Source organism: Micropterus salmoides, unplaced genomic scaffold, assembly GCF_014851395.1.
Source record: "Micropterus salmoides isolate LMB-PRFRI ecotype aquatic unplaced genomic scaffold, ASM1485139v1 Ms_hic_scaffold_6, whole genome shotgun sequence".
Taxonomy (NCBI): Eukaryota; Metazoa; Chordata; class Actinopteri; order Centrarchiformes; family Centrarchidae; genus Micropterus; species Micropterus salmoides.
The window spans coordinates 34,481,104-34,502,204 of record NW_024044348.1 but is presented as its reverse complement, the minus strand read 5'-3'; the positions used below and the strand labels follow the sequence as shown (position 1 = coordinate 34,502,204).

At 42.5% G+C, this 21,101-nt stretch overlaps 1 protein-coding gene across 1 annotated transcript in view; it reads right to left on the bottom strand.

Moving 5' to 3' along the window:
- Positions 1-7,379: 7,379 nt before the first annotated feature.
- Positions 7,380-21,101, bottom strand: part of adamts18 (ADAM metallopeptidase with thrombospondin type 1 motif, 18) — a 57,848-nt gene continuing 44,126 nt past the window's right edge. The window contains exons 18-24 of the mRNA XM_038702188.1: positions 20,927-21,053; positions 14,831-15,035; positions 11,585-11,779; positions 10,763-10,833; positions 10,425-10,590; positions 8,150-8,345; positions 7,380-7,792 (exon numbers count right to left, since the gene is read on the bottom strand). Coding sequence (XP_038558116.1) covers positions 7,677-7,792; positions 8,150-8,345; positions 10,425-10,590; positions 10,763-10,833; positions 11,585-11,779; positions 14,831-15,035; positions 20,927-21,053 — 1,076 coding nt within the window. The 3' untranslated portion in view covers positions 7,380-7,676. The remainder of the gene's footprint in view (positions 7,793-8,149; positions 8,346-10,424; positions 10,591-10,762; positions 10,834-11,584; positions 11,780-14,830; positions 15,036-20,926; positions 21,054-21,101) is intronic.

The window sequence follows — 21,101 nt, the reverse complement described above, 5'->3', positions numbered from 1 at the left end:
TCGATTATATCAAGTCATTCTGATCCATTTAACTGATTTGTGTAAAGATCAACTTTACACAGCAGCAATGGAGAATTTGTCCTTTTAGAACATTCAGAAATTCTCTCCATTGAGTTGAAATACCACCACGTGAATCTTCTGAAATGACTTCAGAGACTTTTGTTCAGCATAGGGCCTTTCTCTTTCAAAATGCAATCTGTTCAGACTCATAAAGGCCTCAATTAGATTAAAGTCTTTAGTTGAAGGCGAGCCTGATGTGGAGGCTCTTCATCCGCTAGTGTGCCACTCAATACAACAGAACGTACAGTGTGAGGTCAAGTAATGGGGAGTGCTGAAAGCCAGCAGTGGGAAGTAGAGTCATTATGTATGAGGATGAAGTAAAGTATGTGTCTGAAAATAATGTATCTGCTGTAATGTGACCACTGCTGTGTCCTTGTTTGAAGCACTTGCATGGCTTTGATTTATTGAGGTGTGTAACCTTGGCCAATTACCTACAAACACACTCACTAGCTGTTTTTTCCAAAATGAAGGAGAATGCCCCCCCCCCCCCCCCCCCCCCCCCCCCCCCCACCTCCACCCTTTACACTTTTGTTGCTTGCTTTGCACAAAAAGTAATAGTTAATTGGTAATAGTTCTGACCTTGTTTCTTTCCGTCTGATGATGTTTCCCCCTGATTATTTGTAATTCAGCTTTGCCCTCAACGTGCTGGAGAGCACTTCATTTACTTAGGAAATCACCGGTGGTCTAAAAATCAAGCCTGGCTTGTTTTCACCTATTCATCTTTTTATCCACAAGGGGCAAAAATGAAGGATCGCCTCAGAGATTCGGCTGGCAGTCCGGACCAAAAAGTCTGAAAAATTGATAGGCTTGGAATTTACATATCTGTTGTGCAAGTATATTCCCTGTGGCCAGCGTGAGCACGCAGTTCATCAATAAAATATGACCGAGTAACAAATATTGAAATGACGCCTGTCAAAATGAAGTTTGAGAATGTGCAAAACTTGATGATAATGTTTAACTAGGCGACAGAGGTCAGAGAAGTAAATGCTTTTGTTTTGGGGGGCAAGGAAATCAAGGGAATTCGATTTGCATACATCTCATCTTAGGTGTTAGAGAGTATGATTTATTTTGCTGTTGTTGTTCTTTGTTTATGTTGTTGTTTGTAATTTGCATTTAAAATGTGGTGTAAAATGTGGTCGGGAGAAGAAGACTAGAAGAACATCATTGGGAAATCATTGAGTAAGCATTGCCCTCTGGTGGTCAGGCAGGAAACTGATCCGCAGTGTGCCTCATTTCTTCAACAGCTCCTTCAGTGTGTGTGGCAGTTTAAAGCTGGTTCCATTGTCACACACAGCACGTTCCAAAGGAAGCTTGTGTGCACATATGTACGTATGTATGTGTGTGTACATGTACTGGGAAGAAGAGGGGGTGGGACAAACATCAACTCCTCTGATAATGAAATGGATGAGCTTTCTGCTTTGCATTGATTCATTCACATACATACTCACACTGAACAAACACAACAAGAGCAAATGTGAACAATGCAAAGAAAAGAAGGACACACAGAGAGACACAAGCAAGGAGCACCAGTCCCTTTGCAGCGACTTGGATGCTATTTCCTCAAGGTCAGAGGTTTAACAGGCAGGTGGGCACTGCTACAGCTGGTGCCTACAGGGCCCCGAGGATCCTAATCAATTCTTACATTTCAGGGGAAAATGATGAGAAACCGGCCGCTCAAAGGAAGATAGATGAGAGAGAGTTGCAGCAAACACACAGATCAATAATATTCATAGCCTCAAGGAGAAAATATGTTAAGTAAAAGCCTTTTACTCAATGGAACTGAGAGGGGATGCTCAGAAAAGCAGCTGGTTTGTCCACTTTTATGCCCTAGACTAGAGAGAGTGAGAGAGAATGAGCATGCAAAAAGAAAGAAACCGTCCACTGTCAAGACTAACTATATGCTGAGGGAGGGTGACATATGCTCTGTGATGCTGGTTAGCGTATTTGTACATTTGTGTGGTCAACACAATCAAAATAAACGTTAGACAGGTAGAATATATTTTGTGAGAGTGGTGCTCAAGCAACCACTGGGAATAGTGCTGCTTCTGCTGCAGTGTGACAAACAGGGATGGCGTAATGTTCTTGCAAAATGTTCAAGTAATCAATGAAGAAATATTCTTCATCAAGGGTCAAATTAGCAGGGTCAAATGGTATATTTTAAAAATACAGTGGGTTTTGCTTCAGAATAGATAAGTGCCAGAAGATTCCCATAAGAGGGAAGCTTTGCCTTTAAAACTGAATGTGAAGACCTGGATAGATTCACTGCATAGACACCAGCTGTGGCTGATTCCCAGATGACACTGCAGACAGAAAACACACAGCAGGTGGGGTTATAAAGTGATTTGGGTGCTCCAAAAGCCAAACACTACAAAGTTTTCCGAGTTTACGAAAGGGTAATGAGATTAAAGGAGTGTGAGAGAGAGGTGATGGTGGCATGAGGGTTAGAGAAATCAAGGTGGAGGGGGATGCTGCAGAGGAGAGGAGAGGCAAGGATGTAGTGGAGAGGTAAAAAATATATATACAAAAAGAGATGGATAGAGGAGGAGGCTAATGAGAGGCAGAATGGGAGCGTGTGATGGGCAAGGATCAGATCGAGGGTTCTGGAGAGCGGAGGAGGTTTAGTTAAGCGTGAGTGAGATATCCACGGGTCTTTACCCGACTCTTAAATCATCCAGCGTGACAGAGACACAAAGGCTTGGCTTGTGCTTTGCTGTCAGCCGTCTTTTGAGCTGTTAATCACTGAGATCTGCGAGGGGCAGATCTCTTAACGTCGGAGGAGACTCCTGGCATCAACAAATGAGACCCTCACCGCGACTCCCACGCAACCGCGCATCTCTGAAGCCTTGCCAATGCCGTGATCCACCTGCAATCACCCTGCAGCAAACAGCCGCTGTGGCCTCTGTGTGTGTGTGTGTGTGTGTGTGTGTGTATGTGAGAGATAGAGAGAGAGAAATCCAGGGTGAATTAAGAAAGGGGTAAGAGTGTGTGTCTGTTATCTTTTTGTATGTGTGGGCACGCGCTCAGTGAACTCTGCTTCATGCAGAGGTACTGATGGGAGAGGTGGCGTTGAAATATGACAGCTCTCACTTGTTCTGAAGCCTGCCCTCAGAGTAAGCCCTGCAAGAAATAGAGAGATCACCCTGACTTTCTCTCAGTCTACACACACACACACACACACACACACACACTAAGATGGAACTCTGTTAAGATGTGATTAGGCTGACTGTCAGTTGTGAGCTGTCCTATCAAGGTTCACTGCACGCGAAGTGCACACAAACAACCATCTTAGCCGAGCTGCCTAACAGTCGGCTAGTGGAGGAATGTCGAAGCTGGAAATAACAGCCGGCCCTGACTTACAGCTGGACGGACAATGACTGGTGCTTTGCCAGCTGGAAAAAAAGAAGGACCTCGAGAGCATGTTGAAACCAGGAAAGAAATACCTGCATCGATCAGCCTGAGTAAGGAAGGTATTAACAGAGACAAGCCTATTTTGGAGCTGACAGAACAAGGCATCTACTTTGGTTCAGTGTGCAGATTGTGTACTCTCTTTCCAAAAAGGGAGAATTGGTGCACTTATTTTACTTTGGACAAGCTTTACTTTCAGAGGAAGGTTGTTACATTGTTCATGAAAATAGAAGAGATGAAAACAGGAATTTTAAACAAGACTGAGAATCTCCAGAGCAGCTCTGAGGGGGTGTACTGTGGCACAGCAGTGGTTTCAGCAAAATCTGGCACAAAACTCAAAGTACAGCTGGAATGCTATTAGTTTAGCAGGAATTTGGTCATAAAAAAAGGATTGGACAAATAGGAATTTTGACCTGATGATGGTGCCATTAGAAAATTTCAGTTACATTACTCCAGCTTGTTCTGAAGAGGACATGAATGCCTGGTAGACATTTTTATTTTATACTAATATATATATATTAAATAATTATAATAATGGATTTTGTTTATTTAGCGCTGTATCTTGATACTCAAAGCACTTTAGAAGGGGGGAAACTCACCTCAACCACCACCAATGTGTAGCACCCACCTGGGTGATGCACAGAAGTCATTTTGTGCCAGATCGCTTACCACACATCAGCTTGAGGTGGAGAGGGAGGGGAAACATAGAGCCAATTACACTGGGGGATGATTAGGTGGCCAGATGGAGAGAGCCAGGTTGGGAATTTAATTTCAATTTTATGGCATTCCATTTGATTTTTGTCGAGACGTTTCACCAAAAACTAAAATGTCAACCTAATGGTGGCACTAAATGAAATTGCAAGGGTCACAGCAATCCATCCAATTATTGTCAAGTAATTTCAGTCCGGACCAAAGTGGCGGACCGACCAGAGCCCCAGAGCCACACTGACAATAAAAAGCTGTAGTAAAGCTGTGTGCAATCTCTACATAGACAGAGCTTGGTATTTACATTTTGTGATACCAGTGCTAATGCTAAACTGTACCTGCAATTTCGTAACAATATGGAAATATAACCAGGAATACAACCATGTCTGTTTACAAAACTCTCCCTTTAGCAAAATAAAAATGACCAACATCATGATTAAATGAGGAATAATCTGTTCAAAGAATAAGTAAACAATAATCTAAGCAAGCATTTGATATGTCACCAGTTTTCAATGCTACATGCGTACACATTTCTGTCAGTACTAAACATCGCTAAGTTCTGTCTTTCTCTTTAGTTGAGCCTTGGGCTCTTTATTTCTCTGCTTCTTAGGGTTGATGTGGCTCCCCATGCTAAGATAATCAAGATATGTCATTACGAGCAATATGGACAGGGAAAATTCAGTCCCATCTGGAAATGAAAGCAGGATGTAGAAATGGAAATTCTCACATCAGCTCAGCAGTGAAATTGCTGCCCCACTGAGAGGCAGACATCATAAGCTGGTTCGTAGGGACATACATATGTATTGTACAAACTCTCTCTCTCCATGTAAGTCACTCACACACACACCAAATGAAGTCAACCAGCAAACACAGGCCCCCGGGAAAGCATGCGAAACATGCACGCTCTCACCTACACACATTCAAGACCACAGTAAATACACACCTTCACAGCCAATCTGATGCTCAATGAACATGTTATATTTGTGTATGTTAGCCCAGCCGCCATATTTGTGTGTACATGCGTGGGCCCCAGCTTGTGGTGTCTGGCTCACAGCATGCCGGTAAACAACATGCAGCCGAGACGATGTGGGGACTCCAGGCTCTGTGATTCATGCAGACGGGTTGATTAAAGAGCATTCGCAGCCCCCGCAGTGTGAGAAAGGGTGGCATAATCACCGTAAGAAAAACACTGTTTGGCAGCATACATCTCAGCACGCTTCCAACTTAATAAAGTTTTGAGGGGGCAAAAAGTCCATCAATTGTCTACAGTTGCCAAAGAGGCCAGTGATAGTGCCAGCGGATTCCAACTGAGTGGCCAGACAAACACTGGCAACCCAGTCTCTAACTGGGGGTAATGCTTTCTGTGTTCATGGGGAGGCCGGGAAGGCAACACATTTTAGCATATAAGAAAACACTGATGCCACACAAAACTTACTAAAGTTGCTCTATCAACATTTCATAGCAACAATGTATTAAATGAGCATGTGTAACGTGAAAGGGGTCTTTTGAAGTGATTTATCAGACTCTGCAGTTCCCCTCTGCTTTACAGGGCATTTTAGCATCTTTAAGCTAATTCTGTTGGTTTTACAGCCCGCAACGTTAATGTTTTGATTCACTGCCCTGAACAGCATTTCAGTTGCAGTGGGAAGCTGCAAAGCTTTCATAAACCAAATGTACACCTGCCTCACACTAAATGGAGATTTACAGAAGCCTCTGAACTAATTGGGTGCAAAGCAAAGAGTGTGAGTTTCTTTAAAGAGCAGGCTGGCTTAACTGAATAAGTGTATCTATGATGTGACTGGTTGGATGGTAATACAGGTGCAAAATAATACCTGGCTCCAGTTGCCAGATGATTATATTGTGTATGACATACTAAAAGTTAATTTCACTTCAACCCAGGAGGCATTTGTTTGTACAAATAACATACAACATGTAATAATAACAAGTAATTTTTTACACAATTCAACACATTTATGATTTTCCATTTGTGTAAGTTACTTCTTTCAAATTATTTGAAACCAGTATAACTCAACATGTTATTCTGATCTGATATTTTATTTGGTATCTTTCAGGAAATTAGAGCTAGCGCAGCTCAATTCAACCAAACTAACTTTCTTTTGTTCAGCATTTAACACATTTCCATCCTGTATAAATAAAGGTTGAATGGATTTGCAGAGCCCAGAAAGCATCTTCCGTGTTACAGGAAAACAATACATCAAGATGTCAACAACTGGAAGAAATCTGATTTGTTTTTATGACCAGTGTGCAAAGGACACAAAGAGACACACGTTTGTGTCTATGAGTCAAATGAAGCCTTCAAGCCATTGTTCTGCTGTTCTGTGAGACAGGTATTACATTGCTCAAGTGATGGCTGATTAAAACCAAACTGAATGTGACTGTGTCATCGCTCAGCTGAAGTCCACCAATTCTCTGCCACGTCAGAGCTGCATTTTGACTGGACTGCTGTGGAGAATAAACCTACACTGTTAACAACTAACTGCTAACAAGCAAAACATCTTGCTATATAGACTGCACCCATGCTCAACCTACAATCATCCTCTTCTCTCCCTCGTCACCCTAGTCTCCTCTCCCGCAGGCCTGCAGACAATGCAGTGCGTTATTGCCATCATTGGGGCTGTAATCAATAGAGAGAATGCATGAAAGGAAAGACAGATAGATGATCAAGTTGTAGTACCATAACCATATAGGAGAGATAAAAAATGACCACTCACAACATTACTGAGTAAAATGTTTTACGTACACAGGAAGGCATGTTTTGATAGCGTTAACATGAATGGAATGCACATGAAAAATGCAACCATAACGAGCGGATAGCGTGTGAAGGAGAAGTGCAGGAGACATTTTACCATTGATTACTAAATGCCTCATATAAAATCTGATAATGTGGATCCAAGGGTGACTGGCACAATCCTATGGTAAATCCAAACATAGAAATAACATGTCACAGATCCACTGTACACCTGACAAAATGTAAAATCATATATTAAGCACCATAATAACTTAAATAAAGGAGTATGAAACCAGACGCCTTTAAAAATACAACATATAAGTGAGCAAAAATGCTATTGTCCTTTCCTGTTCTCTTGATGGCTTGTAGCTTTAGAGGTTTCAAAAGGAAAACACTCAACAAAATGACAACATATATATATTATTATATATATATATATATATATATATATATATATATATATATATAAAAGTCTTCAGATGCTCTGTAATTTGCATTGTCTTTCCAGTTCCAATGTGATCAATGACATGATGACTTGACCGCCTTGACAGATGAGCATCAGCAGCCACATTGCCTTCTTTAACAAAGAGTTTCTCTTTTCCTTCTTTACAAAATTATTTAGTCAAGTACTCCAGGAAGAAAAACACACAAGTGGTGAGCACAGTTCTGTGGGTTGTGAGTAATCACTCCCAAATGGCCTCTGTGGTGTTGTTTCCCCTAAGGGGCCAAAAGCCACAGACTCAGCGGTATCGGAGCTCTATGGCCTCTTGCTGGAGCAGGACTTGCAGCACTGCTGTCCATAGAACTTGTGGTTACAAACGTCATGCTGGGGAACCAAGTGACACCAGCTGAAATGGTCCATGCAGTGTTCATCTGCGGGGAAAAAAATAATTGAGGCACAATTTTTTAGCAGCAGTACATAGTAAGGCTGCAACTCATGATTATATTCACTAGTGTTTTGTTTGTGGATCATTTTCTGTTGAGATATTTCACTAAAAACCAGCTGGGCTAAATATAAAGTGGCTACAACTGGACAAGTCATCCAGTGAGCTATCATATATGCAAAAAAACATACTGTGTAGACAATTGTTAAATTCACTTGAGCTACTTGTAATTAGATTATGGGAACCATCCAAAACAGGTAACGCAAACTCCACACAGTACTGTAATTTCATGGGGAAAAGGGAATGAAACTAGATGAATTTGTCTTTTTCCCTCAGAGGAATTTACCTTTCAGTGTCGGTCCAGCAGCTGTGACCCGACCGTGGCGTTGTGCCGGAGCTGGGGGAGCAGCGGGGCAGAAGTGTGTGTTGCACGCCCTAGAAGTGACAGGCCTCTGATGGGGCAGGCAGCCAGCTGCAGGGCGACCTTGCCGGAGACACTGGGTAGACCGAGTCTGGACTCCTCCGCCGCAGGACACAGAGCACTGAGACAGAGACAGGAGAGAAACAGCGGAGAGACAGAAACAAAAAGAGGGGCCGAATGAATGTAGTAAATAAAAAGGCACAGAGATATAAATAGGAGGGAATCAAATGCTGAAGTGCATGGAGAAAAGGGAATCGTCATAAAAGGAGCACAGGGAGGAGGGGAAAGGAAGGAGGAAAAATCTATGCAGAGACAACAGATGAACAGATGAAGAAAGCAAACATCCTATCCAGCATGTACTTGCCCTCCAGCAAGCTGTCAGGAGATATCTTCTCTGGTGGAAACATACAGGGATCACAAGCTTGAGATCAAGCGGAATAAGACACTGTGCTATAAGAGGTTGCCCTTAAGACTTTTTGCATAATAGATGATATAACACATAGCCTACACAACCTGCCACGATAGGCTGAGTAACAGAGTGTAGTTTGGGGATTGCATCTGAGGCCCATTTCACATAGCGAGCCACTGCTGGCTAAGAACTACACTGTGTCTGTGAACTACCACCACCTAAACTGTAGTCTGCCTCTGAGGTTTTGGGGGAAACATATTGGATCACAGGAGGGGCACCCCGGTAGCTGGCCTGGGTTCGAGTCCGCTCCGAGCCCTTTGCTGCGAGCCATCTCTTCTCTCTCCCTTGCCTTTTCTGCCTCTCTCTACTGTAACTGTCAAAATAAAGTGAAATGCCACAAAAAAAATGGATAGAAGATACTGGTTCTTCTGATTTTGTGTCAAGTATTGATCAGACTTTTTTGGCCCAGACGTTGTGTTGCCATCCTCATCATGTCAGGGCCACCCAGAGAACGTGGCATTGTAAACAGAAATCACTGAAGTGAGAGGTGGTGGGGGATAATAAATATAGTGAACCTGATGGAAGCGTTTTTGGTAGATTTGTTAGTTTAGAAGCAACTGATCACACAATGGAATGCTTTTTGCTAATAGCTACTTTTAAAGAATGCTGATCTTAGACTGAGGCTAAAGCTACACTCACAAAATCCAATATAGAGCAGGACAGAGCTGCTAATATTACTGTTAACATGGATAGCATCCAGGACTGGCTAAATTACTACACAGTGGATGTCCTAGTGGTGAACTGAGCTTTTTTTTTTTTTACATAACATGCAACCCTACAAACTAATGTAGTAAGCTAATAAAATGCTACTTAGCTTTGGATGAAACCCACAATTACCTTTCCACAGTAGATAGTGATCTAGTTAGCTGGACAGGCTAATGATAGCAGTGTATGTTTTGATCAGTTTCTTAAACGTTTGCAATTGGGTTTTGAAAACCTTAAAGAAAGACAGCAACCTCCACAGTAAATGCAGAGTAACTCTCTTACTAGACCCCATGGACAATGGAGAAATACAAAGCTTGATTCACCAGCCTTGCCTAGTTAGGGTTACTAATGATTGGACAATGGTAAGATGGGCGGGGCTTTAATGAATGGTCAATTGCTGTTCATATTTATATATTTGGTGTATGTATTGCTGTGCATGTGTACTCTAGAATGGAAACCAGATAGTGAAGACAGTAGCTTGATAAAAAAAACTTAAGGTCCCCTTACTAGTCCTCTGACCTCCAAAGTTCCATAACAAACTCCATCTGCTAAGGAAGACTGCAAGATGCAGTTAAAAGCTCAGGAATAAGGTAGCAAGTAGACCTCGAGTTAAGTTTTTTTTTTTGTCAAACTACTGTCTCCACTGTCTGGTTTCCACATAAACTAAAAAAAAAACACATACACCTCATTACATCCATTATAGAAACATTCTTTTCAGTATTTGCTCTTACGTTTTTACTGACTCCTGCCATCCTCCTATACACAGATAAAATCACCTTTTCTACTTACTGTCCTTGTCCTGGTAACTGATGTGAAACCTAAGTGTCGTCATGCATATGATTCTAGTTTGAGCGTCCAGTCATGTGTTAAATGTTCCGGGACACAATTTTCAACCAAATATCCATTTAGTGTTGAGTCACATGTGGGAGAAAAGCAACAAATTGGAAGCCTATCAGCTGGAACACACATATAGCACTTCAAGTCTCTCATGTAGACAGTTTTGGATCAAAGCATGAGAAAATGTACCTGCTGCCAGGGAGAGGCGTACCAGCCTAAGACCACAGCACTAGAGGTGGCTCTGCCAAGGACGACCCGAGGGAGCTCTGGGCATGGACTGCGGTTGCAGCCCTGCTGGAGATCCACCAAAGGTTTGGCCATATTCCTGCACCTCCGTATAGGAAACTCCACATACCTGTGCGGGAGAGGATGGGTTGTCTGCTCAAAATCACCATTCCTGCAGAGCTTCCAATTTTGAAAACAGTGAGATTCTGATTCAGCGGATCGCACACAGATAGAACACTGTCACATCGTTCTGATCTATTAAAGTGTAAGGGATGTCTTATTGAGCAGTTGGAGGCACATACCCTCCATGTGAGTCTCTCTCCCCGCAGCGAAGCTCTCTCTTCTGGATGCCTGAGCCACAAGACCGGGAGCACTGAAACATAGCGCAGGCAGGAGGGACAATTTTAGAAAATGAACTCTGAGTGTGTGTGCATGTAATGTGGTGGGTTCCCATAGCAGTAGCAAGGTCACTTATCGTTGTAGTAATAGAGCCAAAATACTAGGTGCTCTGCTGAGCATTTATCGGTCATTATATTTGAGCAGAGCAGACAGTGCATATGTACGTGGGTGAGTATGTGTCTGGCTCTTGTATCTCGTGTATTCTGGGAAGTATTTTCATTGTGTTTGAGCTTGCTAGTCTTGTGCTGCAAACCTTGCCCACACTGACCTTTTTATTCCATATACAGCAACATTACCTATTTAGTTAGTAATTCTTTTTTTCCTCAACCTGCCTCATCTACTTCCAGTCCAGTTTGTCCATTGTCATCATCTGCCAGTTTGCCTTTCAACAGGTCCAGTGAAGATATGTGAAGTTAAGCACTGCTGATAGTTTTTCCAGTCCAGATGAAGCAAGAGTCTTGATGTTGCATTGCATTCTGGTCCACTGAGGCTGCTGGCTGTGAAACTGCTGTCTCTGTTCTGTGATGGATTTCTCCCTGTATGATGGGAGCACTAGAAAGGAGCCTTTGTCTTCTTAATTCTGAAGGACTAACATCAAAGCTCCTGATGTTTAATAAAACTGGACCCACAAAGCTCAAGTGCTTCAGGGTGAATTTCTTTTCAAACTCTTTAAACAGGAAATAAAAAATGTTTACTTCTATCGCTTCATGTCTCTTTTCTCCTACCTCTCCCCAGGGAGTGGGGATCCACTGCAGCCTTTCGTTCTTGGGGCAGCGCCGCAGGACGCATGTCTCTTGGGCTTTGGGCCTGTGGTGCTGTCTGCACATGCTGTCGGGCACCACCACTGCTTTGGCCCCAGGATCAGTGCTGCGACAGAACACACTCCGCTTCCTCAGTCCACGGCCACAGGTCTTAGAGCACTGTGACAAGAAGGAAGATAAGAAGTCATTGTAAAATGACAAAAAGTCAAGTACACAGATGACTGCATCCTCAGGAGATTCTTGATTCAGTAAGCAAAGGTTTAATGACCACACACATAAGATCACACTTGCACGCACATGCACTGTAATTTAGCCATTTACAACGTAATAGTCATCTACTCTGCCTTCAGGTACAGCTTTTAATGTGTTGGTAAACATGCTTTATGTGTATTGGTTTTGCCTTCACGGGTAAAAAAGCAACTGTATATCAGAAGCCTGTGGTGTATCACGGATTGTTATAAGGACCTTTCTTTATGTATTTTTTCCCATTCATTATTGTTTTGCCACGGGGTAGGTTTTGAAAGGAGAGTGGGAAGCGACGTTTGGGGGGAACTCTGCAGTGCAACAGGTGGAGCGGTTGGAGTTTAGTGGGCTCTATGTAATGTTTGCCAGACGAACTCAACAAACGAACAAAGCAACTCTTTTTGCCAGATTACATGTTGAGACTTCCCATCCCATCGGCTAAACAGACTGGGGCGAGGTTGCGTAAGTTAACTGTGGAATATTATTGACTGCGGCGGCTTGCCACGCTTCACCTGGTATCTTTTTTGGGTTTATTTTTTTCCTTCTTCTTCTTACATCTGGTTCCATACGGACAATTTAAGTTATTGGAATGAACATTTGAACCGCTGGGACCTTGGGGGTTTTGGAGGGTGAATTGAATGTATGGCGGAAATGGTGATAATGTCTGTAATGTTTGTATGATGTCTGTGAGGGTTGCCCGCCGTGGTATAACCTGGTATATCTTTAAATACACGCTGTGAAACCCATCCTATGGACTTTTTTTGTTAATGTATAATTTTTTAAGTGTGTACAGGTGCAAGTTAATTACTTATCTGGTTTAGGTAGGGCTTGTTTAACGAAGGTAAGCAGGCTGCTGATTGTACTCTCCTAGGCAGGTATCAGATCCACCCGTAACCTTATCTTTTGCGTATGTACATTTCCCTTGCTGTTGTAGTGTAAGGTGAATTGTTACAACTTTCTTTTAACATCCAGCTTTCGTCGCATTAACAGAGGTTAAATCCTTGGCACGGACATTGTAAAGGCATTTGTAATTCATCACATGGTGTACAAGCAAACAGAAGGTCGCCAGTTTGATGACAGCCCCATTATGGCCTAACATTAAATACAATAAACCAATAAATCGAAAATGAATGTGACCCGAAGCCCATCAAAGGATCCACCAACAGCAGACAGCGTGGCTGTAAACTTGGACTGAAATGCAGCGATGGACAGAGTCAAACTGCTCCGCTGGGACTGACGACCACAGCCGCCAGGGCAACAACACTGCATTCACTTCTTAGGCAGAAGACACGTACACATCTGCGTATGTCCATTTACAAACACAACCATGCACATACACACATCCCAGTTGTCTTTTTGTCAATGAAAGGTCCAATTGATCTTTTCAGGGAGACTGGCCTTGTCTCTGCATGACCGCTGACTGAACCCAGACCGGTGTTACAAAATAGTCCAAGCACACACAACAGGACTGTCCTAAAGAATCATGGCTGAATCACAGCTGAATGAACGGACTGTGCAGGTCACACCAGCTAATCATTTCAGAAAGTTGCTGCTGCCAGGCTATTACTATTGTATACAGGAAAATTTGCAAATAACAGCCCTGTCTACTGTGTGATGCACTGTGGATACAGAGGAACCTAAAACCTCCAAGTCATATACTAATCACCCAAGAGGGGCTTATTGCAAACCAGACAATTTTGCTTATGATCACTTTTGTGTGGCAGTTTTGTCATTCAAGGGTGTATTTGGTTAATGTAGTCACTTAGAGTTCATTGTCATTCAAGTATCTACATTAAATTTCCCAAATTTTAGACAAGAAGGACAAGGTTAAAAGAGAAAACATTTGAACTCTTTTTCAATGTTTTACCACATGTCCAACAGAGGGCAGCAGAGTGTTTGTTTTAGCTTCGGTAAACATCTGACAGCATGCATATTACAGTTTTTCCATTGCTTAAACACGATAACCAGGCTTTTGAACTAAATTTTCAAAGCCATAACTCCATTTTTCAAAAAGAACACACATTTCCCTAAACTCTAGACACAAATCCCTTCATTTCTCATTGCCTACACCATGTGGTCATTGAGAAAACACTAACATTCAATGTTGTTCACTCAATCAGCACAAGGTGAGCTCAATTAGCAAACAACTACCCAGGTGGAAATACAGAGAGTCATAATTGATAACACACCAATCAGAGTCAGTTCATTCAGTTTGGAACAATGGATCCAGAGAAATCTGAAGGAAGAGGTGTAGGACACTAGAGAGGAGGAGGAGGAGGAGCAGCAGCAGCAGCATGGAGAGGAGTAAGAGGTAAAGGAAGAGGAACAGTAGGAGTTAGAGGAGGAGATGGGATAGGAGGAAGATGAGGAGGTAGAGGATGAGTAGGAGGAAGCGGAGCAGGATTAGGGCAGAGGAGGAGTAGTAAAAAGGAGGAGGTAGAGGGAGGAGGAGGAGTTGGAAAAGGAGGTGAAGGATGAGAATCTCTGGCCTGTCCCAGACCAAAGACAGGGTGCTGGAGCAGAATAGTTTGTTGTTTGCTGTGCTGCACTGTATAGTACACTAAGAAATAAAACATGTGCAAATGTTTATATTAGTTATTCTTTTGTTCTTTTGTTGTGTTCATCATGTGAAAAGGTTTTTGAGGGGGGACAACCACAAGCAACATATTAATAATTACTTTGTAGTATTGTTTTGAAATTATCTCACCAGTGTGTAAGACTGTGCATGTGTGTGTTTCTGAGGGCAAAGTTTGGTTTTTCAGCAAGATTGAATGGTTTTGAGTGGAGAGCATCATTTTGACCTGAAAATGGGACATTTGGGGAATTGGGTGTTAGAGAAAAAGAGGCATCATTTCAAGAAATGTGTTTAAGCAACTGAGCAAAACTTGTGTGTGTGTGTGTGCGCGCGCATCTCCTCTCAGGAGATAAAAAAACTTGACCTGACTTCAGACACTGCCACAAACCCACCTGTGACCAGGATCCGGTGCTCCACTCGGGTGGGCAGGCCTGAGTGTGACAGGGCTGGACCTGTGCTGGAGAGATGACAGGGCAGAGGGAGTGCGCCACCACTTCTTCTCTCTGATAAGTCACCTTCCTCAGGCAGCGTAGCGTCCTGGTCTGCTGACCTCCTCCACAGGAGCGGCTGCAGGGGCCCCAGTCTCCTGTCGCCCAACTGTAGAGGAACACCAAGAGGGAGATGGTAAGGAGGACGCCCAATGAAAATGCAACCGAGAAGGAAGGATAACACTGATGAAAAGCCTGTATGTACAGTAAGTATAAGTGGTGAGTGGGTATATGCTAAATGCATACATTTGCACATATATACACACAGACAGTTTAATGAGCTATAATAGTATATATAGTATCATTTTACTATATATACCATTATATATGCGACAGAGTAAATATGGCCTCTGTCATCAGGATACCAACAACATGACTGAGCGGCTTATTAGGACAGTCAGCCACAGGTTCAAGCACTTATTTTGGGGCCAAACACACATAAAAAGACAATTTCACCCTAAATTACCAGTCAGTGCTATCATTCCAAAGACTTCAGAAAACCACTTATTATTAGGTGGTTAAAAACGCCAACTGGTAAACTAGCTGGTATTTTCTTGCTATGACTCATGAAAACCTAGACCTGCTGCTTTTAAAATGCAATATTTTCACACATTGATGTTTGTCATTGTACAAAATGGTAGTTAAGGACGGACAAAGAAAATACACAGGGCAAAATATATATCCATATCCATCCAGCTCTCTCCGTACTATTTGTGTCTGAAACTAAACATGAAAACCATATTGTATATACAACTCTCCATAACAGCTTTCCAGGTCTCCAAGGCCAACTGCAATATACAACATGCAATAAGGCTACAGACAGATGGGGACTACAATACCTCACTTCTCTTTTGTCCTCTCCGGTTTTTCATTCCTCTTTCTATCTTTTTCCCTTCTCTTCTCACCTGTCCTCTCTCCTCCCATCATTTTAAATTCAATCTCCTCTCTTCCTGATTTTTGCCTCTCCTCTCCTCTTTAAGTGTCTTAGAATCCTGCTTCCCCACTGATGAAAGCCTACCGCTGCTTCTAAAATAGCGTCTGTCTTGGCGTTATGGCTGAAGGGGGAGATTACAGCAAATGAGTGGTCTGACAACCACAGGCTCAGAAGAGGGAGACGGAGAGATGGGCAGATGGCTCAGTCCAGTTCTGAGACGTGCTTCAAGCTACCGCAAAGACCATTCCTCCACGCCGCTGACCTGCTTCAGGGGAAGAAAAATCCTTTCATTCCCTTTCAAACGCCACAGACAAATGAAGCAGCAGGACTAGACTGCAATTTGGAAATGGGAAAGATGTGAACCATTGGAACCCGAAAACATTTGGTTTTAAATTTTTGGGGACTGTTTGCTTTTTTTTCCTCTGTTTTGCCTGGCTTATAAATAACAATATATCATTGGGGAAAAGTGGCTTAAGTGCTACTCCGCTTCACTGCAAACCACCACTGACCTAGCTGTAATTTATATCTCTGAAATGTCTCAATAACTGACATATTTTGAGGTAGACAAGTGCAATGCTGCAGGGGAGGTTCTGAGAGGCTCACCCGTGCATTTTTAGTGCTTGTATGGCAGCACACCAGTTACCACTGACAAATTAACATTTCTTCTTAACCTAATATCAAGTATGGTTGGAGGCCAGCAGTTACCAAAATGACAATCTCTGCCAAACAGGTTGCTATACCCATACTCTTCCCATAACTCCATTTTTCAAAAAGCACACCCATTTATCTGAACTCCAGACACAAATCCCTTGATTTTTCATTGCCTACACCATGTGGTCATTGAGAAAACACTAACATTCAATATTGTTCACTCAATCAGCACAGGTTGAGCTCAATTAGCGCACAGCTACCCAGGTGGAAACACAAGGAGTTAAAAATGATAACACACCATTCAGAACCTTCAATAGATAGATGAAGAGGTAGAGGACACCAGAGAGGAGGAGGAGGAAGAAGAGCAGTATGGAGAGGAGGAAGGTGAAGGAAGAGGAACAGTAGGAGGAGGAGGAGATTGGATAGGAGGCAGAGCAGGAGTAGGACAGAGGAGGAGAGAGGAGGAGTAGGGAGGATGGGGAGGTGAAGAAGGAGGTGGAGGAGGTAGAGGGAGGAGGAGTAGGTGGTGAAGGAGGTGAAGAACGAGAATCTCTGGCCTGTCCCAGACCAAAGACATGATGCTGGGGCAGACTGTACAGCACACTAAGGAATAAAAAAATGTGCAAATGTTTACTTATGTTATTTCTTTTGTACATCTGTACTAACTACTGTACTAACTACTGTACTATGCTGTTCCTTTCTCAGCATTTCACTTCAGTATGTTCATTCAGTGTTCTTAACAGACTCTACATCCCTGTCTTTTTAGTTGGTTGGTATTTGGTGATGTTGCTTTTGCACTCATCAAAGTTACTTTGGTTATACACATACTCCAATATGTTTGTTTTTTTACAGAAGACATTTTTATGTCACAGTGGGGAAAGCACCATTTAGCTGCTTTGGTTTAATTGTCCTGGTACTGTGCATGCTGGCACACTGACACGGCTTACTGGGACACCTGAATAGAACAGAGCCATCATTAATGTTGAGTAAGACCTGTGTGATAAGTCAAAATGTCTGCTATGCCTATTGTTTGTACTTGTCTCCATTTGGGCCATAATTTATCAAAAATAAAAATCATTAACCTTTACTGCCAAACACACTTTAAGAAATGTTACTCTTCACTTTCTACTAAGTTGGCTCTTGGCTTCAGTGTAATTCTTACAAGTCTTATAGATACAGGCTGTGGTCAGTGTCTTGTGGACACATCTTATGACTCTATTTTTCTGTACATCTTCTCTGGCACAGGTACAGCACGTCCCTTTGATCTGTCTAGATATCCTGCTGCGTGATGCACAGTGAAATCCCCAACCAGTGGTAAGTGACTCTACAGATGGCCTCTTCCAAGAGAAAGAGCAAAATAACTTCAAACAACAGAGATGGATCTATAGTAGAAGGAAAGATGGAGGGGTAGAAGGAGGTGGGGATGGGGCCCGTGCGGTGGAGAAAGCAAGAGAGACATAGACTTTTAAGAAAATCTATGAGATACAGGTGCATTGCTTCCTAACTGAACGCTGGGCTGGAAGATTGAACTGGCTTCTTAATATTCTCCTCGCTCCCCTTTCTTATGTTCAGAAACTGCTGCTACACCTCAGTCGAACATCTTTATTTTTCCTGACAGGCTAACAGCAATATGGGGAGTGAAGGTTTAAAGCAGGTCTAAAGCAAAAAGGGGGTAGATGGGAGTAAAGGGGGTGAGGGGAGTTTGACTGGCTCTGCATGGCTAGACTGGGCTGGCCCCATGGGAATCCCGCCGTCTCTGCACAATAAAACATGGATAGGCCTGTCAGCACCCGAGATACACTCTGCAGAGATAAGCAGGCACTTTTACATCCCCCCTCCTGTCAGACATGCTCTCACACACACACACACACACACACACACACACACACACACACACAGAGTGCACATGCATCCCACCTTGTTGTCAATTTTTCTTTTTTCCGCTGGGCTCTTGAATGCGTGCCCGTACATCCTGGAGGTCTTAATGCAGTCATTAAAGCTTACATGCTGCTCACTCAACTCAACTCACTTCCTGTGCAGCGGCCATAAATTGGCCCATACACACAAACAGCTGAGAACTGGTGTCAGCTACTGTATAATAAGATCCATAGGCGTCAAACACTGCTTTAGTTTCCTGAATGGACAACCACACTGATGTTTTTTGACCTGGGCAATACCATTTTCTTCACTGAAACAAATAAGGGAGGCTGGGACATGCAACAAGGCTGTTTAATACCTTTCGCCAAGATAAGAGAAATGGTATGCCCAAGATTAGGGGCAGGAAATGCCCTCTCGGGTGGTGGGAAACTAGCGAGAAACAGAGGCTGTATGTTTGAGGTGTAACCGATAGCTGTCTGGCTTGTTCAACCCCTGACACAAGAGAAAGTTCAGTCCGGACTTGTTGTGGCATGGCTAATGGTGGACATAATGACAACACCATTAACATCAGACAGAAGCAGCTTGTGTTTCTATTGTTACATCGTGGTTTGAATCCAAAATACATTATTTCATCATCATATATCTTGAAAATGTGTGTGCATATGAACTGTATATGTGCATCTCTTCCTATGTGTATTTGTGTGTATGTGTGTGTGTACGCTCTCTGAACCCAAGACACGGTTCCCTGCCTGTTCTTTGGAGCAGTGCTGTAAATCAAGCTAGCTCCAGTTCCCTCAGCCAAAGGCCTACCTAAGAGAGAGGCCATTTATTCAGTGCTGTTTCAACTTGTTACTCCACTGCACTTTAGCCTGGTTTTCTCCTTTGCATGCTGCACTGGTCCCTGAATGCACAGTCTCCTTTAAAAATGCATGTCATTAAGCACAATGTCTAGACAAGGAGATGAAACATGGAGTGATTTTGCTGCAGAGAAATTCAGGAAGCTTTGGGCTGAGAATTTTTGAGAGGGATGATATGCACTGACAGCAGCAATCATTCTGAGTTGGCTTTGATGTCTTACTCTCTCTTTTTTAATCTTGTCTTTTTTTTTTTTTATTATTATTTCTTTTTCATAAATGTTAGCTCAAGTAAAAGGGCCCTTCCAGACTCCTGTATTTACATCCTGACAAAAATAAAGAGGTTAGGCAATAATACAATAAGATTTTTCTGAAGTAGTCAGCATTTAAGTCCAAATTTTAAAATAGAACCCCACCAACCTAAGAAGGGTTTGACTAGCCACCAACTAAACTCATACCAAAATTTCTAGCCATTTAAAAATAAGACTAAGAGCCTATGCTAGCAGCTCTGTGAGGCTGTGCTTGGGCTAGATGCTAATATCAGCATGCTGAAATCCATGCTAACAAGCTGATGTTTAGCACATAAAATGTTTAACATATTCACATCTTAGTTTTGTGTGTTAGCAAGCTAACATTTTATAATTTGCGCTAAACACAAAGTACAGCTGAGGCTGATGGGAATATATAGAGATAGCGAATTCACATTGTATGTCTTCACTGTTCAATTTTATTTCATATAAAATGGATCTTCTTAGACTATATTAGACACCTAGATGTATAATTGTCTAAAAGTTCTTTTAAAAGTGCCTTCTCTACACCATCAGGCATGTTGTTTGCCGAGTTATTGTAAAATGTCTATATATTTAGTCTAACAGAATCAGCCTTAAAAATCCAACATTATGTGATTTCACACCTCCAATGTCTGCAATGAATGTATACTCCTCCTCATTTCATTTAACCACCCAGAAATATTGTTGAGAACATGACCATGATGACCTCAGTGGTACTGTAACTATAGCCCTGTTTTCTGACCTCAGTTTTCTTTAAAGAAGTGACGTGTTCATAAAATAATGCATTCTTAAATCCTAAAACATAAACAGTGTCCTTGACAATAATGACAAAAAATTCTTCTCTACTGGTTAAGACTTTTCAGATTAAACTAAATGGTCAGCTTGTCATCCTGTTCCTCTTCTTACGAAGTGGTAGAACAAAGCTTGACATCACAGACATGAAGGCGAAATAGTAGACATTACATGATTCTGTCATGTCAGCATGATTAAAATCCACTTGACACACAGATGGATGTACGGTACAGCTGGAGAGAACCCTATAATGGATTAAGTAAAGACTGATGCAAAAAGACAGAAGATAGGGAGGTTTGTGTGTTTTCTCAGAAAGGAAAATGGAAAGAAAATTGGAAAAATTAGAGAGTGGGCAGAGGAGAGAGGAGGACATATAGAGGAGAAGAACACAGGCTGAGCAGAGTGGTGGCTGACCACAGCAAAAGGACCACAGGCAACCTCCAGACTGCACAACCACACTGTGTGTGTGTGTGTGTGTGTGTGTTTGTGTGTCTGCCTGTAATAAAAACAGCGCCTAAGGTTCCTGAAAATTTGGCAACATAAAGACACATGCCACATATCCCACAGCCAACTGTACAGGACCCACACACACAGCACTTACTATGCAGGGCAGGGCTGTGTGTTGCAGAGATGGGAGCCCAGTGTTGGTCTGGTGTGGGGATTACACATGGTGGAGTTGACCTGAACCTTTTGGTCCTGCAGACAGATAGCCTTGGTGGAGATACGACCTGATGGAAAAACAGGAAGAGAACAGCATTCATGCCTAAAACATTGAA